At 34.6% G+C, this 18,046-nt stretch overlaps 1 protein-coding gene across 3 annotated transcripts; it reads left to right on the plus strand.

Annotated features, from left to right (window-relative positions):
- Window positions 1–515: 515 nt before the first annotated feature.
- LOC138716448 (androgen-dependent TFPI-regulating protein-like) lies at window positions 516–17,353 on the plus strand. 3 transcript variants are annotated; one of them, XM_069849549.1, is made up of 6 exons: window positions 516–714; window positions 1,798–1,920; window positions 4,919–5,074; window positions 8,925–9,059; window positions 10,826–11,043; window positions 15,304–17,353. In XM_069849549.1, the coding sequence occupies exons 2-6, from the start codon at window positions 1,894–1,896 to the stop codon at window positions 15,467–15,469; spliced, it is 702 nt and encodes a 233-aa protein (XP_069705650.1). In that variant the 5' UTR covers window positions 516–714; window positions 1,798–1,893; the 3' UTR covers window positions 15,470–17,353. The 3 variants fall into 3 exon arrangements, with proteins under 3 accessions (XP_069705650.1, XP_069705651.1, XP_069705652.1); XM_069849550.1 differs by having other exon boundaries at window positions 516–710; XM_069849551.1 differs by having other exon boundaries at window positions 516–704.
- The last annotated feature ends 693 nt before the right edge of the window (window positions 17,354–18,046 follow it).

Consider the following 18,046-nt stretch of genomic DNA (forward strand, 5'->3'; position numbering starts at 1 on the left):
AGATGTTAGTACAGAAACCACCACTGGTTACAGTTTTCATGCCAAGTAACTTTCCTTCGTCTCCTTACTTCATAGGCTGTCTTTCGCAGATAATCACTGCAGTTCGAGTTTTGGTCACCGCTGCTTTAATGTATGTGATACATGGATTTACATCTTCAGTATTGGTATTTATTAGTTTTACTCTTCATTAGGTATTATTCTAATGTTACTCAACGGATTTTTTTAGCTTATCGAACTTAAAAATAAATGGTTAATTTTAAGTTTTTAGATTGATTTAGATTTTGTGTATCAATTTACTGGTAAATTAAATGAGAAAATGGAGAATTAAGTAGCCTACCGGTTTTTTTTCGACATGCAAAATGATTAAGTAAATTGCATAAAAACAGTTTCTTAATGTGGTATAATCCGTCGGTTACCTTGCTAGCCTAGCGGTTTGTGCTGCTAGTTATCACTAGCTATCAAAAGTTGGCAAAAATGACCTCGGCTTCGGAATTGTATAACAGAATGTTAGTTGCGGCAAGGTCTCAATATACAGTTGAAAGTGACCCGTGCAGTGTCTTAATAAATATACCTGGAATACTGTTAAGAAGGTGGCCACCCATGTCTTCACCAAGGTCACTTCAGCAGTTGTGATGAGACAGAGAACAAAGAAGATAGGTTTCACCAGTGATTCAGTAATTCGCATCCCTATTTATTTGCGGCAGGTGAAAGTAGGTAGAATTTTCTTTTTTATAATTGAATCTCTGATTGCAAAAACACTGAATTCGTCCGCTAAAGCTTTATTTTGCGTACTTGATACATAGCTATTAAAGAATAAATGAGAAATGACACTACATTTTTTTTTAATTTACGACGCTTCATCAACTACTATGGTTAACTAGCGACTGAGTGAGATGAAGGTGATAATGCCAGCGAAATGAGTCTGTGGTCCAGCGCCAAAAGTTACCCAGCATTTGCACTTAATGGATTGAGGGAAACCTCGTAAGAAACCTCAACTAGGTAACTTTCCCCAACCTGGATTTGAACCCTGGCTCGTTCGTTCACGGTCGGACGTGCTAACCATTACCCCACTGATGCTATGTTAACATTTGAGCCGTTCAGAGCAGAAGTGGTGTAAGTCAAAAATGGGTAATGAGGATTAAAGTAAACATTCTGTAAAATACAGCGCAAAGTAGCAATTAATATTCAATTTATTTCAATTATTAGTAGTCAGTGGATAGCAGGAAGGACATATTAATTGCTAATTTGCGTTGTATTTTACATAATTTTTACTTTAAACCTCATTACCCAATTTTGACTTACATCACTTCTGCTCTGAAAAAAGAAAAATAGAGTTGGATAAATACATGTAAGAGACTATATCTCGAGAAATCGTGTACTCACAACAGTACGTGAAAACAATACCATTTGTTTAATTTAGAAAAAAAAATGCATGACTATAAACTGAATATGCACAAGTATGAATCTAACTGAACCAGCAAAAATAAATTTTAAAATATAAACCACATGGACGTCCAAGAATTACATAATCAGAGAACGGAACAGACTATTATATCCTAATTTAAAGAAAAAATGCATTTTAACGATATTACATTTTTGTTAAATCTCTTCTCTAGTCAGCTATGATTTAGACCTAAATAATCGTATATTATTAGAGTCTGGTAGACTTTACAACATATTTATAAGACCTTGATTAAATTGTTCTTAAAGGAATGTAAAATAAGAAAACAGATGTTCAATACATTGTTTTTCTTTTTCCAGAGAATAACAGTTGATATTACTTTTTTTTCATTGTAGCAATTAGTTGAGTGGTAAACCTGCTTAACTGGAATGAAGTAGAGGAAATGCAAGCAGAGGTCTTAGTAAGCTGACGGCTAATCGTGCGCTGTAAAGATGCTGAAGGAAAAATATGAAAAACCTGTAAGTAATATTGAATTTTCAGTGCATTCTGTAAAGCAGAATTAATGAATACAATAATAGTACTTATATTATGATACAAGGTTCGGAAGTGCTTTTTACAAAAACTAAGAAAAGTTTGAAAAACATGTATTGTACAGTATTTTTTTGCATGGTAGTATATTTTGAAAGTAATATTTTTAAAAATCTTAATATACAGTACATACGTTACACAATGAACAGCTGATTGAAGGTTAGCAGTCTGGCCAACGTAAAAACTTCACCATCAACTTCAATATGAAGGAGTAAAAATGATTCAGGTACTTGTAATATTTCGTGTTCAATTGGAATTATTTTTATTTCTTTTTCTTAAGTGAAGTTTGAATTGTTTAAATAAAGTTTAGTACATTTAAATAGCAGTAATTTGTTTTGTATAATGTATATTAATTAACACTGCCTTTTGAGTATGATTTTCACATGCATTGTAGGATTGTAGCATACAGATAAGCAGAGCTTTTCATTACAACTCTACAGTAGTTACTTGTAATATATCAACATACTTATCTAGGTTGGCAACTCTGAATTCAGTAAAATCAACTTTCAATCGTGGCGGTCGTTTCCTGTAACGACGAAAAAACATTAACGTGCAAAAGTCATTTACATAGGATTTTACACATAAAATTGAACTACATTTTACAACACATAGGACCCAAAAATGTATACACAATTTCACAGATGTTATATTATAATGGACTCTCAGGGCCATATTCACAGATATTCTTAGCGCGGGCTTCCGGTGGATGATCAGCGAACTATTTCGTATTCATAAACCAGTGTTAGAAGTATGATATGATATGATATGATATGATATGATATGATATGATATGATATGATATGATATGATATGAATCCTGTACAAGTAATCAGTCGATAGCCGGGGCTAGTTTAGCACGCTCGTAGCGCGGGCTAGCGAAATGTCTATGCATAGCATCCTCAAAGTTTAACTGAATTAGGCCCGTTACACACCAGAGAGAAATATGTAATATATTCGTCGAGCTATGAAAAATGTTTTCCTTTAGCACGGAGTAATGCTCAAAATAAGACATAGCTGACATTTTCGGCTAGCGACTTTTTGAAAACATAGCTGCTTATTTCCCGCTCCCACAGATAACCTAACCTAATTGTAGCCTATAAAATTATATTACGTAAATGAAATTGAACAATTAATAGAAAGGCAGATGTTCAAATTTTTGTACCTAACTTTATTTCTATCAGCGCATATCAAACCCAAAGACCTTGTAAAGTACAAAGTCTTTGATCAAACTGCCTTCCGTATGACGTAATAAAATTCATGTTTTAATTATCTATACAGAGATGGCTCCACTGTGTAGCCACATATTTCTCGCTATAGTGTGATGACGTCAGGCTAAGCTAAGCCGTGTCCCCACATTAGACTACATAGTTCATAGCTCTCGCTGCAGTGTGGAACCGGCCTTTCTGCAGTAATGTATACTGGGTGTTCATTTCAAAGTGTGTCATGACGTCACTGTTGTTGGGTCACCGATTTGAAGCGAGTTTCAGCTGATATGTTAGAGAAGTTGCCTATTATTTAAGGCGTTCTTCAATTTGAACTTGAGAACGTGTACGGTATAACTTGAACGTCGTAGCAACAGATGGCGGTCTGTACGGTCTGTGTGCTACCATAACCTCTTTCGAACTGTGTTTTGCGCCAGCAAGTCGTACGCAGGGTATTTGTTATCATCGGTTGCGTACGATAACATTACACAACACAAATCAAATGCTCCGTGTCCATGTTGACCGTCGAAGTTAATGTCAACAAATACGTAAGTAATCGTCTTAACCCTCTCCCCATATCCCGACAGTACGTATTTCCAAACAGTTCACATTCCTGCCACTACCGGCGTTACCGTACGTATCGGCACGTACTCTTCAGAATGAACGCCGTACTTGCTAGCCAACTTCTCTGCCTCTTAGATTATACACCTGAGCTGCGGAAGTGTAGGAAGATTGAATTCTCTAGGCTCATCAGCTAGCCACATGACGGCATACAGCGAGCCAAGACACATTTTGAACTGAACACCCAGTAGTATGAAACACTATTGAAAGATAATGCTAGTCGTATAAATACTAGAGCCAACAATGCAACTGGTAGGACAGTAAAAAATATATGACTGCATGTATGTCATTCAATAAAAAGGCACAAGAGTACGAAGAATTTGCGAGAAAAATTATTTGACCTAACAAAGTACAATTTAACCAGAATGGTAGAGTGTATGACAGTTATAATTATTAATTTCAACATGTTAGTTACCTTTAATAGTCATACACTGTATTTCTTGAAATAGATAAGGTTTTGCGCCACGCTAGCCGTCTGGCCGTGAAGTCCCGATAATTGTGAATGTGTAGTAATTACGAGTATTATCTTTACGGGAATTAGAACGGAATCGGTAAAAGTACGATTCAAGAAGTAATAACAGTCTCTTCATATATTACAACAACTTTTACCAAGTAGGCCCTATTATTCTTTAGCGCTAGAATGCATTGCGAACAGTCTGGGAGGCTAGTTTTCAATCATAAATAGACACTAACTGCATCACAAACAAGATGCAAGTGTTTCCTAATAGTACCTGTGTCGCGCGCGAAAAATGACGTCACGTCAATATAGTCCGTAGCTAACGAGAAAGACAGGCTTCGGGACGAATCGAAGTCACGTGATTATCATGGTCTAGTCATGGCCATCCTGACAATCGTCTAATATAAATACATGGTCAAAGTTCTAAAAAACAAAGGAATTGCTATATTAAACTCACGTTAAACAATATAGTCTACGGACAGTTAACTTATTTCTATACGCCAGGGCCAGAATACTGTCCCCCTAGTAATTAGAGTAGAAAGATAGTTCCAGCAGTGGGAATGAATGTACAAATGCAGGAATGTAGCAATATTGGATCGTGAACAGTGTTCAAGTATATGTTATTTAATTGGGTTTTATTATTTTTAGAATACTCTACTGCAAGTCCTCCACTACGTAGTGCTGCTGCACCATTGGTTCGTGGCTTACTATTCTTCGTTTGTGTTGGACTTCCATGACGCTGATCTACAGTATGTAAAGGATCTCAATCGCTTCCCAGTAGCTTACGTCACCACCTGGAATTTCGTAAGTTGTTTACGTAGAATCTCCATGGAATAAGATTAAAATATACTTAATAAACTCAAGTGACTACGGATTATTATTGTGTATTTGTGACTTGATGGAGTGTGAGAGAAGGCTCTAAGGTCTTAACTCCGCCGCTTCATCTGCAATACTCGTACTGTCAGTGACTCAGGAGAAGGCGAGAGCGGACTGAGGAGGAAGGGATGTGAACAGATAATGTACGACAACACGTGAAATATTTGTACTGCAGTAAGCGGAAACATTAGGTCTCCTTCTGTTCAACTTAGCTTTAATTTCCATACGCATTGTTACTCATGTTTCCTGCACGAGTAATAACCGAGCTACTGGGATGCTTATCTGAGCGATGTTTATAATAATCAACAGCGATAGTCAAGAAGGTCACATTCTTTCCGCTCGTCTTCTCCTGAGTAACGGACAATAAATTTGACCATATAACGTCATCTTTCATGGGTCCGCCTAAAGGAACGTAGAATAGCACATTCTTTATCTGTTCTGTTTAGAATATTATTCACTTCTACTCCAAAATATCTGAGAACTCGCTTTGAATATCTTACAACGTTACGGAATCAATATCAGGCCTCACTATCCATTCCTCGTCACCGCATCTCTTTCTATTCATCCCCTTTCACAGTGTCAGTTTGTCGCCTATGGAACTCCTTACTTCGTCATTACAGGGATTGCCGAAAGATTAATCAATTTAAATTAAGAATTACACACTTTTACATGAAATTGATTTGTGTTAGCCGATTTTTATAGGTTATTCTGTTTGTATATAAATTGTCATTTAGGCCTGTCAAAGTAGAATTAGGATATGAATTGTAAATAACTTAATTATGTATCATGTTTACTTAATATTTCATTATAGCCCATGTAAGCTTGTTAATGTGCATGAAAATGATTTTTATATTTAAGTATGACTTTACTATTTTTGTCATTGTTTCATTATGCATTTCACTTCTGGTAGTGTGGAAGAGAAGGCCTCATGGCCTTAACTCTACTAGAATAAATAAATAGACAGACAGACAGACAGACAGACAGACAGACAGACAGACAGACAGACAGACAGACAGACAGACAGACAGACAGACAGACAGACAGATAGATAGATAGATAGATAGATAGATAGATAGATAGATAGATAGATAGATAGATAGATAGATAGATAGATAGATAGATAGATAGATAGATAGATAGATAGATAGATAGATAGATAGATAGATAGATAGATAGATAGATAGACGGGTGGACAAACAAACAAACAAACAAACAAACAAACAAATAAATAAATATAAATACAATAAATAATAACCATGTATATTTTGTTTTACATATTTACTTCACTACGCAAAATCCAGATTGCATGCGTAAACGCATGGAAAATTCAACCGTGTAGACGCACCTTAAGATCTTGGAAACTGTAATCAAGTGAGTTATTATTTAAACGAATTTCTCCTTGAGAATACAGACACGAGTTCTATTTGGTAATAACTATAAATTATTATATTTCCACTTTTTTATATCCACATCAATTTCGTTGCATCTCTGCATCTTCATAAAGCTCTTTAGACCATACCCTTTAGGTAATTTGCTACATTACCCTCATTCTTCTATACATAATAATTCTAAACTGTTTTGCTCTACTTGTCTTAAATTCAGGACGTACAGTTATTTGAGGTAACTTTGTACCATTTTTATCATACTTTTATACTTATTAAAATAGTGCCTATTGAAATTGATGTTTAAAACTAAATTATTTAAGAAAACTACTTATTTTATGGATTGACACATAATACAACCTAATAAAATAATAAATCATATTTTAAATAGGTAAAATTTGTACATGTGTGTTTTCCTATTAAACTCAATTCTTTATATTCTCTTTCAAATTCAAGGTAACTTTTGACCATACAGTAACAAAATACATGAAATTTTATTTCATATGAAGTCACAAAAAATGTTTATTGAAAAGGTAGAACATTTAAGCCTATTGTAACAATAAAATATACTAGCACTACAAAAGAAAATATAACACAATTTTTATATCTTTATTGCCTACATATATATGTTTGACGTAAGTTATTTTTAATTCGCTAATCAGCTTTCGCTTATTAACTTCCGTTATTACTTCAGACATGTCAGGCCACATCCAATGCATTCCCTTCTTGATCTTACAACCGACTTTGTATCTGGAGACGGAACCATGCAGTTCAATGCCATTGATTGTAGGCCCACCATGGAACACTGATCCTTTATATAAGACTATTACAAAGTCATCATAGAACAGAGCACCAACATTCTCGGTGAAAACATACTTGGCCTCCCAAAATTATTTCTGTGTTTATTTTTCAATTTATTCACTAGTGTTTGTCCTGGGATGGAATACAAACGTGCAGCTTCTCGTTGGCCAAGTTTTCCAGGGTTTGTAATATCTAGTGCCTGCTGCGGGTTTTACTGGAAACCCTTGGCTTTACTGCATACTGTCTTCTCTCCGGAGAATCCTTTTCCCTCTTTCTACTTACTTACTGGCTTTTAAAGAACCCGGAGGTTCATTGCCGCCCTCACATAAGCCCGCCATTCGTCCCTAAATGTTATGGTTTATTTAACGACGCTCGCAACTGCAGAGGTTATATCAGCGTCGCCGGATGTGCCGGAATTTTGTCCCGTAGGAGTTCTTTTACATGCCAGTAAATCTACTGACATGAGCCTGTCGCATTTAAGTACACTTAAATTCCATCGACCTGGCCCAGGATCGAACCCGCAACCTTGGGCATATAAGGCCAGCGCTATACCAACTCGCCAACCAGGTCGACATTGGTCCCTATCCTGAGCAAGATTAATCCAGTCTCTATCATCATATCCCACCTCCCTCAAATCCATTCTAATATTATCTTCCCATCTACGTTTCGGTCTCCCCAAAGGTCTTTTTCCCTCAGGCCTCCCAACTAACACTCTATATGCATTTCTGTATTCGCCCATACGCGCTACATGCCCTGCCTATCTCAAACGTCTGGATTTAATGTTCCTAATTATGTCAGCTGAGGAATACAATGCGTGCAGTTCTGTGTTGTGTAACTTTCTCCATTCTCCTGTAACTTCATCCCTCTTAGCCCCAAATATTTTTCTAAGCACCTTATTCTCAAACACCCTTAACCTATGTTCCTCTCTCAAAGTGAGAGTCCAAGTTACACAACCATAAAGAACAACCGATAATATAACTATTTTATAAATTCTGTAATGAGGCGATAGTAGCGATCCAAGTAGTTAGCAACTGTATATGGATGCATATTCCCAACGTATTGAGCTTCGTAACTGTATATACTAGACTGTGATATTATGTTGTGAAGTTTTCTTTTTTTAACAAACTTTCTGTAACAACAGAAATGATACGTTTTCCGAAAATTAGAAATGAAATGTATAACTATCAAATAACGTGTCACATGTTAATTCCTCATTAACACTTATTTTACTAATTACTTAATAATAATAATAATAATAATAATAATAATAATAATAACATCAGTACTAAGAACAATAATAGAAAGTGTTATCATTTTGAAACACGGTGTATAATACTGATATATTAAATGACAAAAAAATTATAGCGCGGGATCTTCATTAGGCTTTGGACAATGAAGAACAACACTTCGACACTAGTCAGCCAGGTAATATTCTAAAAATTAACAAAGTAAAGAAGTTGAGAAGTTGATCACTGATATTATATGTGTTAAAAGTGTGTATAGAATGAAACACACACACACACACACACACACACACACATATATATATATATATATATATATATTAATTTTCATTATTGATACCATATTTACAGGCTGGTCATATGCTGTTCTTCTCTGTATGTGCGTTACAAGACGCCTTCGGACACAGATTTACTGCTCGTAACAGAATTTTGATCCAGAAGATTCAAGATTTTCTCTTCACGATACTTGTATATCCTGGTACCATGGTAAGCATATTATTCAAATAGTAATATTAGGATTTTCCCTTTTGTACACTGTGTAAAAAATTTATTTCTGGTGTTTACTTTAAATTATTTTACGTTAACTATTTGAATCCAAGTCATTTTAAATTTAATAAGGTGCATCACCTTTTTCGCGTACTTAATACGAATAAATGTAAAGTGATGACAATATGTACCAGCAAAAAGAAAATATGTTTACATCTTACTCTATTAATGACAAAAAAGTGGACTGTGTTTCGAGAATAAGATATTTGGGTATAGAATTATAATCTAACTTTCAAACCCTACACTATAACAATTACCTCTGATTGAGGTTTCGGCTGATATATACATCTATTATCAGGCAGTACATTTCACTTGACGATATGTGTCAGAGGAAGAACAATTGTATGTATGCATTTGAAGTCTGATTAGTGGAATATCTAGCTAATCGGCAATGTATGCATTGGAGGGGGAAAGAAACTGGCCACCCTATCCCATTATCTCTTGGCCTAGTTGCCTCATAAGTGATTTCATATTGCTATCATTTGTGAGGTTGGACGTTTTGATTTTCGAACGATTTCCTTAACAAGAAAAACAATATTGTTATGTTTATATTTTTCTCTTTCTAAATTTGTGTCCTTCAGTCTTTGAATTCTTAGCATATCAGGTACCTATATCAAGTACTGCAAAGTAATGATTCTAATAACAATACAAACTATATTCAATCTAAAAGTATATTATTATTATTATTATTATTATTATTATTATTATTATTATTATTATTATTATTATTATTATTATTATTATTATTATAGACGTTTTCACACATCACACCCACTGCTATATGTCATCTTCTGCCACTCAACATTCTTCTCATTCTGATGACTTCCTTTTTTGGATCTGGTTAATTTTGAATAATTTAAAGAAAAAATTGTTGTTCCGCGGCCGGGTATCGATCCCGGGACCTTTCGCTTAGCGCACGAATGCTCTACCGACTGAGCTCCCCAGGAACCATACACGACACCGTCACAAATTTTCCTTTTTTTATCCACACAACTCAAATGGGCTGACAAGACGCCAGAACCCAACTTTGAGTGCACACGAATTGTGTGTGACTTAAATTGTGGCTTCCTGTTAAAGTACTTCCAGTAACGAATATATTATGCAAATCTGGCTTTACAGGGAGCTACTACCTGAAAGCCAGATTTGCTGGTTAATTTTGATGATCATTCATTTGTAAAACGAAATAGCCTATCTAACCAATAACTCCGACAATAACAGCTAATATGGCGATGAAACAAATGAAGACAAAACTAATGTCATCTTCATGGTATTTTCTAACAAGAACCGGATAAGTTTGTGACTTGTCTGTCTTTGCTAGAAAGACGTTGGACTAATCCGCTTTTTGCAGAAACGCTACATTTTTACTCATTTCAATGGCACAAATCAGGTTTTTGTAGAAACTTGTTATGTTAATAGATGTCGCTTGAAATGTAGTGAAGAGAACTGTACCATGCTCAAAATTTGAATTTTTGGGCCTTGTCCGGTTTTTGCTATCAACCCTTCAATTAAATCTATACTTTCTTTGGAGAAGAGTACAAAAAATTCATCCATCCATCCATCGCATTACATTACATTCCAGAAATAAGTATGCAGGCACTGATTGTAACGATGTCCGTACACACTGTAAGAAAACCTGATTTCCTTCTAATGTTACTTGTCTATGCTTTCCTTGGCCTGACCTCATTAATGTATTGCTTATGTTGCAGTTGGTATTGACGACATTCTGGGGTTTTTACTTTGTGGACCGCGAGCTGGTGCTGCCTCGTTCGGCGGACGAATTTGTCCCCCAATGGTTCAATCATTCACTACACACTTTCATTTTTGTGGCCGTTCTTTTGGAGATCATGCTCACCCGAAAGCGCCTATCTGGACCATTAATGACTCGGGTTGGTCTTGGCTTCTTCTGCGTAGGATATGATTCAGTGTAAGTATAAAAACTTGGATTCGGATAATTTTCTCGAAATCTAATGTTATACATCAACTTAACTAATAACATAATTATTATCGTAATCATCATCATCATCATGTACTTCTGAGCGCATTCGGAGTCTCCCCAATACCCTTTTCCAATTGCTTCGTGTGTATTAGGTAGTTCTGGATTCATTTTAAGAGTTCAAGGACTTTCGTTATTTCTGTCATTAAGGGGTTAGGTGCAGCTTACAGCAGTAAAATTTTGGAAGTATTCAACATTTTTTTCCTTCATTACTGCATCTTGTACAATAATGAAAATTAGTATGTGTAAAACACTGTCCTTCTGCTATATGAAAAAAATATGTTTACGATTAAAAAAAATTATTTACATTTTATTTTTTTCAAAATTCAGTTCACCTTGCAGTAATGAAGCGTTTCCCACATAACTCAAACACTATCCAACATTCTGTGATGATATGTTTCGTGTGTATTTATGCATGTCATATTTACAACATGACGCAAGATCACTTCTTTACCTTTGATAGACTGTCTGATAAAAATATATTCGTTTTAAAAATGGTCAAATAAAAAAAATATTATTTATTAAGGAATGTAGTTGAAAGAGCATGATATTGTAAACATGAGTTTCAGCAATAAAATAAAAGAGAAAGAACATGAAAAAGTTAACAAGTTTATGACTTATGAGGGGAAATGCATCATCATTGCACAATGAACTACCACCATCATGAATTTTGAATATATATATATATATATATATATATATATATATATATATATATATATATATATATATTTATATTTTAAATCGTAAAAATATTTTTATGCTCGACCATGCCGAAATGTAGTAATTATACACCTGGTAGCAGTCCTTTAATGCTTGTCATTAAAGTACACCTGTTCTTTAAAGTTCAGGTTTTCGATTATTCTCGGATATGCAATCGAAAGACGAGGGAAACGTCACGGAGGCTGGAAATCCAATACTGTCACAGAAGGTTATGTTCTGTTACTATAATAATTAGCGTTAATTGTAAATAATATTCAAATAAATTCAATTTCGTATGAAAATTATGAAACTGGCTTGCGCTCGTTTCATAAACAAACGTACTCGTGTCTTAATTACTATCATTACAGGCTCGTTGCATAATGTACTATTTTCATGTAGCAGAAGGACAATGTTTTACACATACCAATTTTCATTATTGTACAAGACACAGTAGTGGAGGGAAAGAATGTTGAATATTTAAAAAAAATTCTACTGCTGTAAGCTGTACCTAACCTCTTAACTTATCATTAAAGATAAAATAACTTACAGAAATAAAACTTATAAGTAAAACCATTTCATTTATCGGAACCATAATGTCAGTCAAATCATTCTAAGTTGATTCAATTTAAAACACTTATGGTTAAAATTCACAAAATCGGACAAAATGAGATAAGTTTCACAGATATTTTAAATTATGTATTTATTTAGTTCATTTTTCTGTACATTATTGTTAATATGAAGATCGGTGTTACATAACTGGCCATAATATTTAAAAGAAAATTTTATTTTATTCTACAAAATATGTAATAATGTCCACAAAAATGTTAGTTCTGTGACGTCTCAGAGCTGACAAAAACCAATTTTCAATTTGTTATCCTTTAAATCTCACGTTGATTACTGAGTTTAAGATTATGTTTAATATGCACACCATCATATCTCATTGTTAACACATTTACGTATTTTACGGAATTTAACTATCTCAGAACTGACTGGTAATACAGGTATTCACCGGAAAACAGTTACATGTGTTTTTCTTTCCCTCGTATAAAAATTACAAATCACCCTTTCACTGCATACTCCTACACTGTGGCCCATACCGTCAAGCAACCAACACTGAGTGCACACAAACTCTGTGTGACTTAAATTGTGGTTTTACTGTTAACGAACAGTGACGTGTATTATGCAAATCGAGCTTTCAGGAATAACTCCCTGTGAAGTTGATTTGAATAATTTCGAGAGAAATTGGTTGCTTGACGGTTGTCGGCCCACTTTGAGGTCTGTGGATATAGAGGGAAAAATTGGATCGGTGTCTGGTAGAGTTCCTGGGTAGCCCAGTTGGTAGAGCGTTGGTACGTTTAACCAAAGGTCGGGATACCCGGCCGCGGAAGGATTTTTCTCTCGAAATTATTCAATTTTCTAATTAATTTTATTGTAATGTAATATGTATGAAATTACATATTATTTGAAACAATGACTAACTTTACCAACAACAGTAAACAAAAGTAATTTATTTCGGTGCTTAATCTGCTAATAATCGTGCTTTAATAGCTTACTATTGGTGTAATATGAAAAATGATCGACAATCCGTAGTTACAAATACTGTATAATATTGTCATGTCTTCACGATACCAACAATCAGCTTTATAATTTTAAATATTAAGCTCGTTCTCATAGAAGTTGTAACGTAGCATTTAGAATTGTTTGCTTTCATATTTTCAAATCTTACTGTTACAATTTTGTGCTACACGTGTTTATTATTGCAGGAGAAAGAAATTTGAGTGAGGCTAGGAACAGCCAGTTATTGTCGGGTGACAGAAGGTATAAGATCGGTTAGCTAGAATGCCTAAATTCAGTAACCATTGGAAAGTGAACTTCTTGCTTACGTTAGTGAATTTGGTGCTCACGTGTTCTCAACCGATGGAACAGTTTTGTTATATAAGATTTGTGAAAAGAGAGTTAATCACGAAAATAAATTCTTTTATAAGTCAACATGTGTCACCTACGAAGTAAATATGTGAGTTATGTTGATATAATTTAAATTTATTGCTAAAACATATTATGCCTTTTTAAAATTTATAATGCCTTTTTCAAAGATTATTGTGCCTTTTTCTCAAGTTTTTATTGCCTTTTTGCCTGCCTATTTTAACTGTTATAAATGCCTAAACATCTCGGCTCTATTTATTATAATTTGTTCTTTGCTGTTTGATTTGTTACGAGGCAACCAACATCAAAAAATGACAATCGATACGAATAGCTGTCAGAGAGGCGACTGTTTATACAACCATCGCTTATGCATGGTTTATTAGTAATGTTTTCTGTCTCAACTCTGCACAAGTTTCGTATAAAAACTATACACGGTTTATTAGTAAGAGCGATAGTGTATTAGGAAAGACGAAATCCAGAAAATTAATACTGTCAGTAGGACCTATTATGCAGCCCAGGGAAAAATGTTGATTCCTAAAATTGCATTATAGTGAAAATTGTTTGCATGAAGTAAGAGGCTTATTCGAAAGTAATTTCCGTCAAATTCCTTGAAAAAAAAAAACCTTTCACGAAATAACTAATTGATCTGAAAAAGCAGTAAATATAGATATACCGTTTAATGTGGATATCATTGCTCTTATTAATTTCTATGTAGTACATTTTCATTAATTTTAATTCAATTTACTGATTTTGAGTAGCATTGTGTTATTTCTACCAAGGCCTCATGTAGCAGTGTGAAACTCTATGTTAATACAGCAGAGATAAAAAAAAATTGACTCTAGTAGAAACTAATGCAAATTATTAAAGTGAATGAACTTACATTTTATAATGTTATTTAATTCCTCTGAACCTATTAAGAAAATAAAATTATTTTAATGCATTTCGATGTAGTTTTCATTCTCATAACATTTTTCTCTATGAAATTTTCCTGTTCAACATGCAGGTAAGATTCATTCATTGTGTTCTTTAAGAGTAGGTCCTTCACTGCAAATCCGACAATCTCCATTCTTCCCTTCTTGCCGTCTTCCCTTCAGTCTCCGCATACGATCCACATATCTTAATGCTGTCCATCATTTGATATCTTCTTTTTTCCGTTCACTATTCTTTCCAGTGCATCCTTCAGTAGGCAGTTTCTTGTTAGCTAGTGACCCAGACAATTTTTTTTCTTCCTGATTAGTTTCAGGGTTATTCTTTCTTTACCCACTCTTTCTAGCACAGATTCATTTTTTATTTTTTCTGTTCATTTCACACGCTCTACTCTCTATACCCACATTTCAAATGCTTCCAGTAGTTTATCTTCACTTCATCGTAATTTTCATGTTTATAGTGTTTACAAAAAATTGCTTTCCCATGTTAAAGCTCTGTGTATGGTAAACTCTGTTACACACTGTATATTTTCTCCGAAACCAGTGAAACCTCTATTAGCGTCATCCCTTTTGATATTATTATTATTATTATTATTATTATTATTATACTTCATATATACTTAATTTTGTTCTGTTACAGGTTCTTGTACATCAGCTACGTATATGGAGTTTCTCTATATCCTTTTCTCTATAATGTTAACAGCTGGGTGGTGAAACTTCTTTTCTTACTCGCATGCAACACATGCTACATAATCTATTACATCATAGGTGCGAAGTTCTTTTTTGTGAGAGAAAAGCAAATGTAGATGCATTTATAATCTAAATTCCTTATGAACTTCCTATCACCAGCATCCAGACCAGTGGACTGAATTGTATGAATGATAATCGGCATGACTAGTTGGAGTGTGCATTTCAAAGACTACTCCTTTTCATGCACATGCGGCTCACGACAGGAAGAATTTGGCTGTGACATCAAACTGCGCATGCGTGAACTGGGTTAATAAAAACTTAAACTAATCAATTGTTATTAGAGGAGAAAAATTCGCTCCGGCGCCGGGGATCGAACCCGGGTCCTTGGTTCTACGTATCAAACGCTCTAACTATTGAGCTACGCCGAAGTTCAATCCACAGCACCGGATCGACACCCTCTCCTCTAGTGTTTTTCCCTTTGTGGCCTTACTCCATGTTCGACATATTATATGTTGACATATGTATATTGAGTCAACTGCCATTATACAAAGAGCGCACTCAATTGAGTGACTTGGTGGCCGGGATTCCACAGTATATACAGGGTGCAGGGAACTTCTTTTTAAGTGCGAGTACTTATTAAATACAGTCTTTGTATATAAATACTTACGCAGTATTCTGAAGTATAGCGCGGGACTCATTCGGAACCTTTCATTAAATTCATACAATGATTCGAACATGTTATTAATTCTTGGCCAGAAAATTTTACGTAAACGTCTTTGTTTGATTAGGCCTAAATTCAATATCTTCGTCAGAGTCATTAGAACTACTCAATAACATCAAAACTGCTTTAGTTTAACTCTTAATATTATCTAGTTACTCAAAAAGTAATTTAATAAATATATTTATTGTATTCATTCACAATTTGTTGCAATATCAAACTTTACACATCTCAGAGCTATTGTAGAAAATGTGCTAACTTTACAAGTAAAGTTTACACGTTTGTAAAATAACTCTTCATTGTGAAACAGAATACTTGTAAAGTGCGCAAAATTTAAGTTGTAAATATTTGATTTCCTTTGTAAAGTTCAACATTACAAACAAAGATTGTGAAACAGAAGTTCACAATCTATAAGCAAAGTTTACAATTTACAAAGATTGTAAACTTGTGAAACAGGCCCCAGGAATATTACATCTTGAGATCCGTAATGTGACACCGATTAGTTCAAAGAGTGTCCGCGCACGCGTAGCGGTAAGTCACGAGGGCATCTGAAAGCCACAACCTCGAAGATGAGCTGTGACACGAGATAAAAACGTCACAAGTTCACGACCTCTGGAGATTAGAGGCAGCTAATTAATGGGTATATCGAGTGTCAACGACGACCAAGAGCACTTGGTCCTATGCTTGTTTATTTATTAAGGGTATTGCATACATGCTACAAATTTATTTTAAATCAACTACAGTAATAGTGCATCAACTAATAAATAATAGGCTAAATTGCTTCTCATGTCCTTAAATTTTAAAAGATAATGATGATTTCAAGGTATAGGAGGATAGGTACATCGAGGATACAACGTGTATGGTCCAATTTCATGTGATCGTAACAAGCCACTAATGTGAAAAAATTACGCGAAGCATTTATGTTTTAGGTTGGGTATTATTAAGGAATTGATTCTTAATAGGGTCCAGGGGAAAAACCTGCTAAGTCACATTTTACTGTTCTTACAGGAGAGCAAGTTAAAAGTTTCAAGGTCCATTACATTCTGTTGTCTCTGAGGTATCATTCTTAAAATATTTCTGGCTTAATCAAGTTTTTACTCTGTACAATTAAACCACAGAAATCTCTACTGCCTGAGGTATTACATGGCAACCAAAACAAAAAATTGATAATTTTGGACTTAACATGTTTTTTCCCCTGGACCCTTCTTTATTGCAGGGATTGTGGATATGATTGAGACTGAAATAAACTTAATGCAAATTCTTGTGTTGCATTACCACTGTTTATTTTTCCTTTATTTCTGTACACCGTTTCCGGGCTAGAGGCATCAAGAAATAATTGTTCACCATTTATTAACACAAAGATATTTTATCATTACTGTATATATTTGGCACGGGGTGCAGAAACTCTCCAAGATTTTATTTTTATAACAACAATGCTAGAAATCTATACAACAAAGCAATAAAATTGAAGAAAACAAAAAAGACACGATTTATCATTGCGATTTATGCCACGAATTGCTAACAGTCAACATTAATCATTCTAATTGAACGTAAAACGTGGACACCATAGCAAAAAATAAAGTGCGTGCTTTGGCTTGCTGAATTTAAATCGACGCCAAATACACCTACGTCGAAATCAATATTTGCAGTGAGATAGAACTCTTAAAGAGACAGAATTCTTGATTCGACAAACAGATAAACATCCCAAGAAAAAAATAATCGAAGAAACGGTCGATCGTATATGAACTGCATTCAACCGGAGCCCAAGGAAGTCCGTTAGGCAGGCTAGTCATCAGTTACAGGTTCCCAAACCAACTGTTCATGACGTTCTTCATAAAGGACTCAAACTATGTGCTTACAAGCTCCAGCTTCTTCACCGCATTCAGCCGAACGATACAAGATTAAGACAAAATTTTGCGACTGAAATTCTGCAACGCATTGACGAAAACCTTTCATATCTTAAGAAAGTGGTATT

The sequence above is a fragment of the Periplaneta americana genome, chromosome 16 (assembly GCF_040183065.1).
Source record: "Periplaneta americana isolate PAMFEO1 chromosome 16, P.americana_PAMFEO1_priV1, whole genome shotgun sequence".
Taxonomy (NCBI): domain Eukaryota; kingdom Metazoa; phylum Arthropoda; class Insecta; order Blattodea; family Blattidae; genus Periplaneta; species Periplaneta americana.

Bases quoted from the DNA above. Each gene is read 5' to 3' on its own strand.
- LOC138716448 (XM_069849549.1), top strand. From the start codon at position 1,894: ATGCTGAAGGAAAAATATGAAAAACCT. The intron at 1,921-4,918 runs GTAAGTAATATT...TATTATTTTTAG, and splicing joins AGGAAAAATATGAAAAACCT to AATACTCTACTGCAAGTCCT. The intron at 9,060-10,825 runs GTAAGCATATTA...CTTATGTTGCAG, and splicing joins TTGTATATCCTGGTACCATG to TTGGTATTGACGACATTCTG.